Source organism: Sciurus vulgaris (genome assembly GCF_902686455.1).
Source record: "Sciurus vulgaris genome assembly, chromosome: 9".
Taxonomy (NCBI): domain Eukaryota; kingdom Metazoa; phylum Chordata; class Mammalia; order Rodentia; family Sciuridae; genus Sciurus; species Sciurus vulgaris.
Window position 1 is genome coordinate 51,944,707 of NC_136469.1, and position 14,421 is coordinate 51,959,127.

The 14,421-nt window shown below is 39.4% G+C and overlaps 1 protein-coding gene across 1 annotated transcript in view; it reads left to right on the forward strand.

Moving 5' to 3' along the window:
* The window catches only part of PAPSS1 (3'-phosphoadenosine 5'-phosphosulfate synthase 1), a 118,934-nt gene extending 112,191 nt beyond the window's left edge, over positions 1-6,743 (forward strand). The window contains exon 12 of the mRNA XM_079154729.1: positions 6,023-6,743. Within this exon, the coding sequence (XP_079010855.1) occupies positions 6,023-6,161 (139 nt within the window). The 3' untranslated portion in view covers positions 6,162-6,743. The remainder of the gene's footprint in view (positions 1-6,022) is intronic.
* The last annotated feature ends 7,678 nt before the right edge of the window (positions 6,744-14,421 follow it).

A 14,421-nucleotide genomic window follows, 5' to 3' on the forward strand; every position in this document is an offset into this window, starting at 1 on the left:
TTAGTTTTTACTGTAATAGAATTTTGTTTCCTGCCTTTTATTTACTTTTCATGAACATGTTTTCATGTTGCTAGAGGTTCTCTGTAAACATTACAGTGGACTACCATTTTCTAAAACTATGAAAATGTGTCTTATTAGACAGCTTTCCAGTACTGTAACAAAATGCCTGAGGTAATCAACCAGAAAAGTAGAAGAGCTTATTTTGGCTCAGTTTTAGATGTTTTAGTTCATGACTGCTTGGCCCTCTTACTTGGTAACTCTGGTGAAGCAATACTTCATGGTGGGATGTGCATAATGGAACAAGCTGCTCACCTGTGGTGGCCAGGAAACAATAAAGTGAGAGAAAGAGATCAGCATCTCACAGACCTTTCCAGGACACACCCCCAGTGACCTAAGACTTTGCATTTGGCCCTACTTCCTAAAGGTTTCCCCCACCTTCCAGTGGTGCCAAGCTAAGGACCAAGCCTCAGTGGGTCTTTGGGGGACATTCCAGAACCAACTACTTTTATTTGGATAATTGGACATCTGAGAGTTTTGGGGATTACTTTCTGACATTTGAGGTCTGCTACTGAGTAATCAGAGACTTACTTCCAGGAGTAGTGAATAATCATGTACCCTGTCCCAATTGAAAGCACAGAAACCTCAAATTTGGCGCATCAAAATATTTTTCTGAGTCCTTTTGAAACCTATCCATTACTACTCAGTTAAAAATTCAACCTACTCCATGGTATATTATAGATTTCATGACACTTTATGGTCAAGAAAATTGAGTTGATTCTATAACATATTTTAGGATGGCTCTGAGAATTCATTATTGACTGAATATCTGATGGGAGCTATTCTGTGACCTTTATGACTGAGGTGCTGGGAGAAAAACATGACAAGTTAAGGAATTTGGTTAATTAGATTATAGGTAGTTAAGTTTTCAAATATTCCATTGGTCTTTGATTAAAAAATAATAATTGTTAAAGTTATCATATATGACATCAGCCAGGGCTTTGTAGTCTCTGAAAGAAAGCTATAAATAGCTGCTTATCTGGTTTTGAAGAGATCATTTTTAATCTCAGTCTCAAGAATTCTTAGTGTTTTGATGTATTATAAATGAACTGCCTTCAAGTTAGATGAAAAGCTAATTAGATCCAAAATAATTAGATTCACTTGTAAGTTACCACCATTAGTTTGAGTTCTATCAAAGAATAAATATCTCTTTCCTTCTCTGAATCACTTATCATCTAGTTAGCAATCTTAGAAACCTGGGGTAATTGAATATGGACCTTCTAAAGGTGTACTTGAAGAGCCATCTGCTGATCCCATCTCCTGTCCGTGTGAATAACTCGTGCTGGTGGCTCTGGTGGCCACATATGTGGACTGGGACAGCAGATGGTTGTAAAGATTTAAAATCGTCAGCAAGTGGCCAAGAGTCATTGTACTTTGGAGTTAGTCAAGATGCTGGCCACATGTGGCTGGTGTGTTATTAAGGGTCCCATGTAGGTTGCTTGCTGGTGTTTTTTCCCTTCCTGCTGTTCTGCCCCTTCCTCTTTGTTTTTTAAGAGCTAGCCTCTGTCTGCTGTAGATTATAGGAATCTGTAACCCAGTGATTTTGGAAAGGAAAAAAAACAAACATATTTGTGTTTCTCTTTCCAGGTGCCATGGGAGATTGGTTAACTGGAGTCTAATGAAATAGCCCTAATTAGAATTGCTTTGTAGTGAAAGCCCAAGGTCCTTTATTTAGTAGTCTTTTGTGCTTCTGGCAAATTCATGATTACTCATAGGTAAAATTAACAGCTAAATTTAGATGATTCCAGATATGCCTCAGTTTTTATTTTATGGAATGATTTTTGCAAAATGATGTCTGTAATACTTGTGAAGATGTGATTTAATTTTATAGATAGTGACTTGTGTCAAGACTGTAAACCTGGCTCCTGGTAAAAATAAAGTCCTTATGTAACCAAGATAGACATACAAGTTTGAGGCAGAGGGAAATGTGTTTCCCGTAGCCAGGGTGGAGTGGAACCACCACCATGTGGAAGCAGGAACTCCCATTTCATGTGATGAAGAAATGCTTGTGGCATGCAGGGCAGATGGAGTGTGTGAAATAGCTTCAGGAAAAGAGGTACCCAGGGACCTTGGTTTAAAAAAATGCAATTTCAGAAGGAATGCAAGAAAACTTCTGGATTTCAGACAATTTGGCATTATGGGGAAAGAAAGGACTTTAATTGGGCTGACTTTTTTCCTTTAATCAAAAAGTTCAGGCGGAGCCATCTAGCAAGCTGCTCTCTTACTACTTTAATACTACCATCAAGAGCATGCACTTGATGCATATGACATGAGTTTTTCATTTTTGAAACTGAAGTTTCAGATTTGCATGTCCAGAAAGCTCCAGAATCATAGTTCTCCTCTGTGAAGTTTGTTTAGGGAGCTGATAAGTGGACCTCCTGAGGAACCTGAAGCATTCAACCAACATTTTGCTGGATGCTTCTCAGATAAACTAATTTTACATCAGGTTGGAGTAAGCATTTTTAGATTCTGTATCTCTGTGACCAAAATACCTGACCAGAACAACATAGAGGAGGGAAGTTTATCTGGACTCATAGCTTCAGAAGTTCAGTCCATGGTCAGCTAGCTCCATAGCTCTAGGCCCAAGGTGAGACAGAACATGATGGAAGAGTGTGGAAGAGAAGCACTACTCAACTCCATGGCATCCAGGAACGGGCGAGGTGGGGGAAGTGAGAGAGCTGTTAGTTAAAATACTAAGTTGAATGTACATGCTTATCTATCTTCCTATCTTTCTGGTAATTCAGGGGAATAGTAAGAGCAGATGGGGTGACTGGGAGATGTTCTGTCTGAATTGAAGGAGTGCCTTTCTGCTTATTAGGTAGAGATGGAATTATAAAGCATTGGCGTTGATTTCCTATGATTTATTTAATAGTTGCACTGTTTTATATTCATATCCTCTATAGAGTATTTCAGAATAAACTCTTAGATGTGGTTAAAAGGAATGGAGTGTTCAATAACATCCCAGTACTTCAATGGAGTTGAATTGACTAGCCACAAATCTAAGAGGTAGAACTAGATCTGGGAGCAAGATTCACATTGATCTTAGGAACTGACAGTTGTGTTCAGGTGTGAAGGTAGACCAGCCAGGTGGGGGAGGTGTTATAGGCTGGTGCTTCCAAGGCCTCTGAGCAAGTGGGGTCTCTGGGTACACAGTAAACAAAAATCAGGAAAGCAGAAGAGACCAGAGACCACAAGTCAGATGCCCAATATGGAGCATAGAGGAAACCCTGGTACCTCTTTCTTGGTCTGGACTGCATTCCCAGGGAGTGGCCAGCCTGAGCTCTCATAGATAGACTAAATGAACCAGGTTGGGAAGGTAACTTTCAGGTTCCCCTGACTACAGAGGAGGTGAACAAAGTCAGAGAGCAGACAGACCTGAAGGGGCTATTAGAGATAAGTTTCTGAATGCAGTGGTTGATTTAAGCTATTATATTTCTTTTTATCTAAATCTGGATTATTAACACTAGAGGATCATTTGTTCCCTTCATAATGATCTCTAAATTGCCAGTAGGAAGAGCATGACTCATTTAGGGAGGTGAAATGTTCTGTATTGAATCAATAAAATTTTTTCTCTGTGTATACCTATTAATTCCTTCATATTTCACCAAATATTTATTGAACTCCAATTAGAAAGATAATAAAATACCTGATCCGTGGTCAGTAAATATTTATTGATTGTGTCCTATGTCCCTTGAACAGAATAGACATCTCTCTTTACTGCTAACATCTATCGCTGAGGTGGGAAGTAGCAGCCATTGTAAGCTCTGTGGGGCAGAATAGGAGGTCTACAATGCCTTGACATGGCCCTGTTGATCTGTTCTCATCAGGGTCGATGTTCCAAATAATTGAGGTTTCAGGTTAAAGGTTATGTTATTTGAAATTTTTGAAAATCACTTTAGATATTTTTCCTTACTATAAAATTTTTACTGATAATTGATGTTTTATTTGATTTTGATATTGATGATAATCAATGAAAATGATCCTCATAGAAAACTGCAAAAAACATGATGAGCAAAATAAAAAGCCTTGCAATACCACTTCCTGGAAATAACCATCTGGGTTATTTCTTCATATTCTCCTTCTTAACACAATTACAGTATTTGTTCTACTTTGGACTACTATAACAAAGTAGTCATTGACTTAAGTGACATTGACTTCTCACATTTTTGAGTATTGGGAGGTCCAGGATCAAGGTGATGGCAGATTTGGTGTCTGGTGAGACCCTCAGCTGGTTTGCAGTCACCCTCTCACAGTGTCTTTGTGTGGGGAAGAAAGAGAGATCCTGTTTCTCTTCCTTTATTATGAAGGAATTACTCACCAGGAGCCCCACCTTTATGATCTTATCTACCTCTAGTCACCCCTCAAAGGCTCCACCCCCAAATGCCATCACACTGGGGATTAGGGCTTCTATGTGTAAGTTTTGGACAGGACAGATGTTCTGTCCATAACAATATGATATATAATATTTTGTGTCCTGATTATTTCACTCACCTTTAGTTATGTCTTAAACATTTTATCCCATACTTATTACTTTTTTTTTTTTTTTTTGGTGGGGGAGGTTACTGGGGATTGAACTCAGGGGCACTTGACTACTGAGCCACATCTCCAGCCCATTTTGTATTTTAGAGACAGGTTCTCACTGAGTTGCTTAGAAAGTCTTGTTTTTGCTGAGCCTGGCTTTGAATTCAGGCTCCCTCCCGCGCTGCTGGGATTACAGGCATGTGCCACCGTGCCTGGTACCATACTTGCTTTAATGACAATGTTAATAGTCTGCTTAGGGCTGTGCACTAATTTATTTAGGGTATTTGACCTTAAGGTCTTTTATAGTATTTTGCTGTCTTAACACAACTTTCACATAGCTATCTTATGCATAACGTTTGTCTGCCTAGATACCTAGAAGTATGATTATTTATTAAAACATAGCTGGTCACCTCTAGAAGAAAGGGCCACTTGGCAGTTTATGATTTTGCAGCATCCTTAGGCTAACTTCACAAATAATGAAAAAAGGAGGGAGCATAGAGGTGCTCACTAAGAGTAAATAGGGCCCATGATCTAATGACCTCAGTGACCCACTCCTCTCCCTGGATTCTGGTCAGCTGTCTAGATTGGTTCCATGTTTGAGAGATGGGGATGAAACTACAGGCAGGCAGTGTGTCATAGCTGTAGTAGCCCTGTGCTTAATGCTGTAAAAGCTTTTATGTGTTTTTGTATGTGTGAAGATGAGCAAAACTGTCAACACTTCCTCTGTGACATCTCATTGATAGAGGAATATTGATTATTTGCTATTTAGTTACTCCTGCTTTAAAAAAAGAAAATTTTGCTTTGCTTCTCCATGTTCCAATGTGCATCAATCTGTGATAGCTAAATTTGATTTAAAAAGTTTCTGGTTCTAGATTAGCAGTTGCCAGGGGCTGGAGAGGAGCACATGAGGTGTGTGTGGGGGTACAGCTAAAAAGGGGCAACACAAGGGATCTTGGTGGTTTGGAACTATTCTGCAGCTTCACTGTGGTGGGTATATGAATGTACACACATGATAAAATTAAACAGCACTGAATGCACACACAGGGAAATGAGTGCAAGGGGAAGCCGAGGCAATTCAAGTAAGACTGGTAGCTTGCTTCCGTGCTGCCCTACTGGTTGTGATAATTAATGCCATGCTTCGGCAAGGTGTTATCGTTGGGAGACATCGGGTGAAGAGAAACACAGAATTTTGCTATATTATTTCTTACAAATTTCATAAGAATCTACAATGGTCACAATAAAAACTTCAGTTAAAAGTTTTCCTAGTTCTAAAACTGAATAATATTAGGTAGTGCAGTGTATTTTGCTCAGTGACAACTTTGGGAAATCCAGTTGATATTAAACATGTGTAATAGTCTAATATGAACAGAAAGAATAAATGCTTTAAGATTTTTTCACAGTTGCTTTCTAAAAATGTGAAATAATTTTCTTTTGACTCTTTCAGCCATGAAGACTTTGAATTTATTTCAGGAACACGAATGCGCAAACTTGCCCGAGAAGGCCAGAAGCCTCCTGAAGGGTTCATGGCACCCAAGGCCTGGACGGTGCTGATGGAATACTACAAGTCCCTTGAGAAAGCCTAAGTGTTAACCCAGTTGCTCCACCTTCGATGCTTCACCAACTCACAGAGGGGACCACATAGTCACTGTTGGCATTTCTTTGTGGTTGTATCTGTCTGGACACGCTTCCTAAAAACAGACCATTTTCCTTAACTTATGTCAGTTTTGGTCTGCCTTACGAGTTCTGTTTTGAACTAGTGTAACACACTGCTGGTTTTAATGTATCTTTTCCACTTGTAATAGTTAAGATTCCTATAATACGATTTTAAAATCTTGTCTTTTTATATTATATTTATGCTCTGCCTCATGATTTTTTTTCAAGCTGTTGTATTAGTTGTAACCAGTATACATATTGAATCTCACTTTTCATCCCTTTAAAAAAAAAATCACTAAACAGTAAACGTGGCTTGACCTTGTTTTGGGAATTTTACAAGACGTGTAGCAATTAGAATTTTTTTCTACATTGAAAATGTAAACTGCCTCCTCTCTTCCTTCCAATCAGCTATTGCTTTCAGCTGTTATAATCTAAAGTATTCTTATGATCACTGTAAACTCCGAATGAATTTCTTTATTCAATAAAATTAATTTTTTTGGCTTCTTATTGGATACTTTTTATATTGTTTTGTTTACACATACCCTTTTTCTCCTGAAGAAGTTTCTGATGGAAGAGGGGAGATGTAGGCATCTTTCATTTCTGTGATCTAGTACTTAGCTCCTAATACCATGTTATAAAAATATTACATAAACATATGTTACATAACATTACACATGTTAAAACATTCTTCATCTGTCCTGAAACTCAACCAGCTTCCCCAAATATGTCTTTAACATTCTTAAACACCTATCAAACAGTCCACTGAGGATTTAGAATGCACTTGGGTATTATTGCTTTAGTTAGGAAAACTGGCTTATGTGGGATGTAGAGAGGTTCTGTTCACCTTGATCATTCAGGCTGAGGTACTACCACTTTCTGCTAGTTCCCTGAGCAGAACGTATCACAGCCCCATTCACATGTCAGGAGTGGTGGGAACCATTCCTGGATACAGGAAGGCAAGAGGACTGCTAAATTCAAGTTTTTTTTTTTTTTTTATTATCAAAAACATTGCAAAAACTAAATGCATTGGTAAAAGGCATTTTAGCAAATGTTTGTCACTCAGAAAACAGCATGTCAACCTAAAATGAGTGACAGAGACTGGCTGTCCAAAACAATGATTTTATTCAGGAATAATGAGATTGCAGTCTGTGATTACAAGTGCCCTGGTAGACAATGGGTATATTCAGGGGGACAAAGGAAGACAAGAGTTTTTAAAGGTAAAATGAGAAGGTTACATAAGTTGTTTTGAAATAATGTCCTAGGGCTGCAATGATTGATAATAAGGATGGTGTCAGTTCAAGGTCAAAGGAGCAGTTGCTAGGTAGGCATCCTTGTAGAAGTATTTTTTGTGTAAAGTTATGGCAGACTTTGTCCAAGGATATGGTTGTAGAAATCTTTTGTTATGGTTCTCAGAACTTCCAAGGCTTCATGGCCTTCTAACTCCCATTTTCTTAGAGTTTGACATAAATGACTTCATTTTGATTCTAACAGTCTTCACAGCATCCTTTCAATACTGCAGCAAACTTCAAAATTAAGATGAGAATATGAAGAAATCAAAATTAATAACACTAGGTCAAAATATGATATAGAAAGTACTCTTAGGTTTTATCAGGTTATTGTCCTTTCTGAGTCTAGTTACCCAATATACCCCCAGCCTTGAGCTCACCAGAGAGGGACATGATTTAAACATGACTCCAGACCTCCATTCCTTTGAGATTAGCCACCCACTTGTGTGTTCCAGAGGTATAGAGAAGAAAATAAAACAACCAGTTATTTCCATGTGTTCATAAGTTGTGTTTCTTTAGTCTACAAGTCTGATGCGTGTGGAAATTTTATTTTTCCTTTTCCTAGTTCATAAAAATGAGCCCAAACCAATCTTTAATACATTGAATCCTTACACCAAACATCTCCTGCCAAGAGGTCTTAGAAATCCAAGTGCCATTTTTATCTATCCATCAGCTGGAGAAGTGAGTGGAAAAATAATTACTTTTTTGAAAAGAAAAAGTACAATCATCTTGGCAGAAATATAATGTCTTTAATCTGTCAATATTCTATATGATAATCAAGACCACATATTTGAGTTTTATTTCCATCCAAGGGGGGAACAATTATGTCTATCTCTTAGAAGTCAACATTCAAATATTTTATCAGGAAAAATTCGGAAGTCATGCTTCCCACATATGGTATATCTTTATTAGCACATATGTATCCAGGAGTGGGTTGGCTCATAAAGTAAGGAGGTATTTGCCCATTGGGCCTCTTTTTGTGTGGTATATATTTCTTATGGAGCCTACAAGCCTCTGGTTGTATCTGTGCTGGATTTCATTTCTTATTCCACATAGACTTGTGCTGAACATAATTATGTATGAGTTGTGCAAAAACCATATTGCCCACCTAATTTCCAGCGAGTACTTTTTCTGAACTGAGGTAAAATCTGGTCCCCCCCTTGTTTTCTCTGTTGTAACTAAAAGATCTGACCAGAAAAATTGTAGAGGAGGAAGATTTTAGGGCTTATGGTTTCAGAGGTCTCAGTCCATAGTCAGCAGGCTCCATTCCTCTGGGCTCAAGGTGAGGTGGAACACCGAGGAGGAAGAGTGTGACGAGGGAAGCAGCTCACATGATGATCAGAAAGCAGAGAGAGAGACTCCATTCTCCAAATACAAAATACACACCCCAAAACTGTGCCCCTGATGCCCACCTCCTCCAGCCACACCCTGCCTGCCTTCAGTTACCACTCAGCTAATGCCCATCAGGGATTAATTCACCGGTTATGTTAAGACTCTCACAACCCAATCATTTCTTCTCTGAACCTTCTTTCATTATCTCACATGTGAGCTTTTGGGGAAACACCTCACATCCATACTGTAACACCTCTGAAGATATGTAGTTGAAGACTATGGTTGAGTGGGGATGTTTTAAGAAGTAAAACCTCCTTATCCTTATTTCCTGCTGCAGGTTCCCAAGAAAGATGCTCCAGAATTTAGGATCAGCAGTGATGAATGGCTGAAAGTGGAGGTTAGAACTGGGACTTAATCTTAAGAGCACTAACAGACTACTGGGGTATGAGATTCCTGGGTTCTACTGGAGTAATGGAAACTAGTGGAGTAGGGTTTCTTTGCAGGTTCGCTCTGTGCTGACTTTTGTCCTCTTCAGGGCCATCAAGTAGAGGGGATGGATAATCAGCAGTTATTTCTCAGAAGTCTTTGCTTTTGGTCAGATTAGGGAAGCTCTAGGAAGGCTTCTTTCTGCATCTATTGATTCTTGAAGTTTGGCTTACCTCAAAATAATCCTTATGCCACAGTGGCATATTTTGGGGGTTGCCTATGCTTGTTCTCCACAATAATTAATAGAGGTATTAAGCTAATGTGTCTTAATTTAACTCGACTCACCAGCTTGTGAAGACTGGTGTTACAGTTTGAATCTGGAATTCCCCCGAAGTCTTATGTGTTGAAGGCTTGGTTCCCAATGCATCAGTGTTCCCAGGTGGGACACTTGAGAAATGATGGGATTATGAGGGCTTGGACCTCATCAGATTAATCCATTGATGGACTAATTTGATGGCATTATTGGAAAGTGGAGGTGGACTGAATTGTAAGAAGTAGGTCACTGGGGGCATGTCCCAGAAGGGCAAATCTTGTTCCTAACCCTTTCCTCCTGTCTCTGCTTTGTGGTGGCTATGAGCACAGAAGTTTTCCTCCACCATGCCCTTCGGCCATGATGTTTCTGCCTTGGAGCCAACAGAATATGAACTGAAACCTCTGAAACCATGACCTAAGATAAATCTTTCCTTCTATTTTTCTCTGGTATTTTGGCCCAGTAATAGAAATATGACTACCACAGCTGGATGTGGTAAAGGTAAAGAAAAAGGAATCCAAAGTAGTAGCTAGAAACTTTACTATTAGAAGAATTGAGTATGTTAATTAGAATAGTAGTGGTGAGAAATAAAATGGAATTGGGCAACTGTATTAAGAAGTGTTGAGTTGCAGTTAAAAAATTGAATATAGCTGGGCATGGTGGTGGTGCACTCCTGTGCTCCCAGCAGCTCGGGAGGCTGAGGCAGGAGGATTGCGAGTTCAAAGCCAGCCTCAGCAAAAGTGAGACACTAAGCAACTCAGTGACACCCTGTCACTAAATAAAATACAAAACAGGGCTTGGGATGTAGCTCAATGGGCAAGTGCCCCTGAGTTCAATCCCTGGAACCCCCCTCCAAAAAAAAATTGAATATATACTTCGTATATTAAGGGAAAAATAGACTAGTTAGTAGATTTCTTTAGACCTGGCATCAGCAAAGTGACCAGCTAGTGCCTCTTTTTGTAAATGAAGTTTTATTCCAACATTCAAACCTTGTTAACATATTGTCCATTGCTGCTTTTGTTCTCCAACAGCACGGTTGAGTAGTTGAGACAGAGGCAGACCTTATGTCCTGAGAAGCTGGTATATTAGTCAGGGTTCTTTAGAGGAACAGAATCAGCAGGAAGTATGATTATAAAAAGGGGATTTATTAGATTGGCTTACACCACCAGAAACTGGATAGTCCACAATGGCTGTCTGCAGCTGGAGAGCTGGATGAAACCAGTAGCTGTGCAGTCCAAGAAACAGAAGCCCCAGAACAAGAAGGATCAACAGTGCTACCCTAGTCCAAGACCAAGTCTTCTGGAAACTACCTGGAGAATCACTGGCAGATTCTGCTTTGGAAGATTGAAGAAGTGAGAGTCCAATATCCTCAGAGGATTGAAGCAGTGATCAAGAACCCATTCAAGAAGAGTCAAGCTTGCATCTGCATCTGCTTCCTTGTCAACTATTATTCCATCCAAGCCACCATCCTATTGGGCAGTGCTGCCCACACTCAGGGAGGGTCTTCAGTTCAGTTCACTATCCCACATTCCAATCATTCGTAGACCATGCCCTCATTGACACACCCAGAAGTCTCTTAATCATCAGCATCTTAATCCAATCTAGTTGACAATTCAAATTAACCATGATGGATGGTAATGTTGAATATCTGGCCCTTCATAGAAAAAGTCTGCTGACCCCTTCTTCAGACTGGGAATTACTTCTGCAACCTAGAGTTCCCATTTCAGAATTCCTACTTAAAAAGAGGGGACAGACTTGGGGAAGAGAGTGATACACACAGTTTTCAGTCCATATATCTCGCTTTTCTATTCCTTTCTCGGACTTGGTCAGAGAGTTGGAGATGGAGAGGGGGAGATGACACAGGGAAGACTTCAATAAGCTTTGTCCAACCTCAAGATCAAGCAAAACCACTGTGCTGGGTTGCCTCCTAATCTGTGACTGAGATGGGATGTTAGCAATTGTCAAATGGCCAAACAATTCATTCAGGTGTCAGACATCAAGTGCTGACTCAATTTGGGGCCATATGAACTGAACTGTGTACTAAATAAACGAGACTTTTCAGTAGCATGTTGATCCAGCAACAATTCTAAGTAATGGGAACTAAAACTTCATAAATATATTGCTTTAAAATAAATATGGGTGGAGAGAATAAAGACAAATATAAATTTTAATAAGCAATGATTCCAGCATTCTAAACTTATGATGACTGTCCAGGCAACTCTTGGTTCACAAAAGTTCATAACCAAAATGTCAGGTTTACCCACAGGAACACCAGATGAGTAGTGCTGCCAAGTCATCCTGCACGTGAGCACGTGAGTTGAGGTTCCTGTGAGATCATTCACCATTGCATTTTCTGACTCCTATGTTTTCATTTGTGCCCTGTGCATTGTATTAACATTTCTCCTTGCATATAGTTTCCTTTCTTAAAAAAAAAATGAGAACAAAAGAAAAAATTTAATTTCCCGATCTCTCAGGGAAACGACATATACCACATAATAGTTATACTGGGGGTCTTAAGTTTTTTATATTTTTGATTTTGGAACAATGGTGAAGGTAATCAATTTTTATTCATATTTCTAATGGAGTAAGTGTATTATGCTCAAAGTTTTCATGATCCTTTTTTCTCTTACTGCCAGAAATAACCAAAGACAACAAAGAGCCTCAATAAAGAAAAATTAAAGTATAATATAGCTTAAAGACAAACTTGAAAATTCAGTTTTAATTGATTAAATTATGGAAATGGAAACTTTTAAAATGTTCTCCCTTATAAAATGGTCTGGCGTGATGTTTTCTACCATCATATAGCTGAAAGAGAGCAGAGGTGATATGGCAACAGCAAAGACCTCTGTTTACAAGGGAGTTTGGGGTATTAATGTTAGATGAGACTTTAAAAATAATGTGTAAGCACGTGTTCTAGAACTTTCCACATAGTAGGTTTTCAAATATGACTCTTCCGTCTTTTTTAAGGTATACACTAAGACCTGTGTGTTTCTCCTTTCCACCTTCTTTATAGACAGGACCTGTCTGTATTCTGATTTTGTTGAGGTTGATGTGCTAAGCCCTGGAGGATGGGTCAGGAAGCACTTGAACTGCTCATGTAGCCTTGCTCCCAGCTCTCCCACACCTCTGTGTGACTGTCTGAGGACATGGGACCAGTTCAGGCCGAGGAGACCTATGTGGAACTCTGTTGGGGTGGAGGCTTTGCTTTCCTCATAGAGAAGACGCAGCTTGCCATGTACCGTTCCCTTCTTTTTTCTGCCTAGTAGGCAGATTCGACAGAGCTTCCTCGGTCCGTTCTGTGGGAAGCCATTCTTATTTAGCAGAATCAGACTAGGTTGAGCCATGGGACGCAGAGGCCTGGCTTCTAGAAACTGCCGGGAAGTGTGTGGCTGCGTGGGAGCGGTTCCCTGTCTTCTTCTGGAATTATCCCTTAGGGGATATAGGTCCCCTAACTCCACCCTATCCTGTCCATCACTGAAGAAGCTCCTCCTGGTCCTTGTCCCCTTTATCTGTGTGTCTATAAATAAAAGAGAGTTGGGCTACTCCAGGTCGAATGTTGTGAAGAGGCCGGAGCTGGTATGGTCAGACCTGTCACACCCCATCTTTCATAAAAAGAGTATTGGCTCTTGTGTGTTCATTGAGTAGATAAGTTTTTTGAGTAATAGATAGAAAAACCACCAACATCCTCCTCCAGCAGTTCACCCTTTCCTCCTCCATGCAGGACGTGACAGAGAGGACCCGACACAACTCTGTAACAAGACATGATGGATGTTATATAGCAATTTCTGTTCAGTTGTATCTGAGAAAGATCACAGAAATGTTTTTCAAATTGTGACCTTGACTCATTTGTATTAAATTCACTTGAATGGTTATTTCTGGATGGAAGGCAGGAATATACGTTTTAAATGGTGCTTTGTGTCATTATATGCATCCTAAAGTGTGAGATCTGGTGGCATAAAAACCGAGATGGGTTTTTAAAAAATTACATGGTTTTCATTTGGATATGCTAGTTAAAAACTTTAATAAACTTTGGACTTGACTATTAGCTCCAGAAGTAAGGTTCATGGAGAAATTATTGCTTAGACTCACTGAATAAAGCCCTGGTCCTTGGGACATTTTGAGAAATATTTAAGTCAAGAGTAAACACTTTATTTTCAGCTCAAGCCAGGGTGGAACAAAGATGGCCCTGTCTTGGACTTAGGCTCTAATAAATCATTTCTCCTTTGCTAACCGTGCTCAAAAATATGTTCTCACAAATAATTCTCACAAATTTCTGAAATCCTAAAGTTCCATATAATCTTTTTTAAAAGAATAGAACAAGACCACCACTAACAATAGTAAGAAGAACATTTTTAATGCATTCTGGAGCCTAGGTCACCTCTTAAGGGATTTTCAGTTTGTTTCATGATTCCTTCCAAAAACTCCTTAAAATTCCTAGTTGAAAACCTTATAATCAATTAAGTGGAATTTTAAAAAGGAAAAGTTACCGACATTATAAGGTACCTACCAATATCTTCAGAGTCCTCCAAAAGTCAATCCTATCTCAGGAGACCCTCCAACACTAGAGAAGAAGCCCATGTAATTTCACAAGGTATACTTTTGTTTCTGTTGTCCCCTCTGCCCAGTGTCCATCACAATGCAGGCATTTTGTTCTTCAGGGCCAAAGCAGCATTCCATTCTCACAGCATTTCCATTTTTCTCCATGGCTCTCCAAACCCAATGAAAGGGTTATGAAATATGAGAGGAAGGAACGCTTCAGACTCAGAAAAGTGCTAAGGACCAGAGGCCTTGAGGCAAGCATTTCAGTACATTTTTGCCCCTCAAATTTGCTTCATG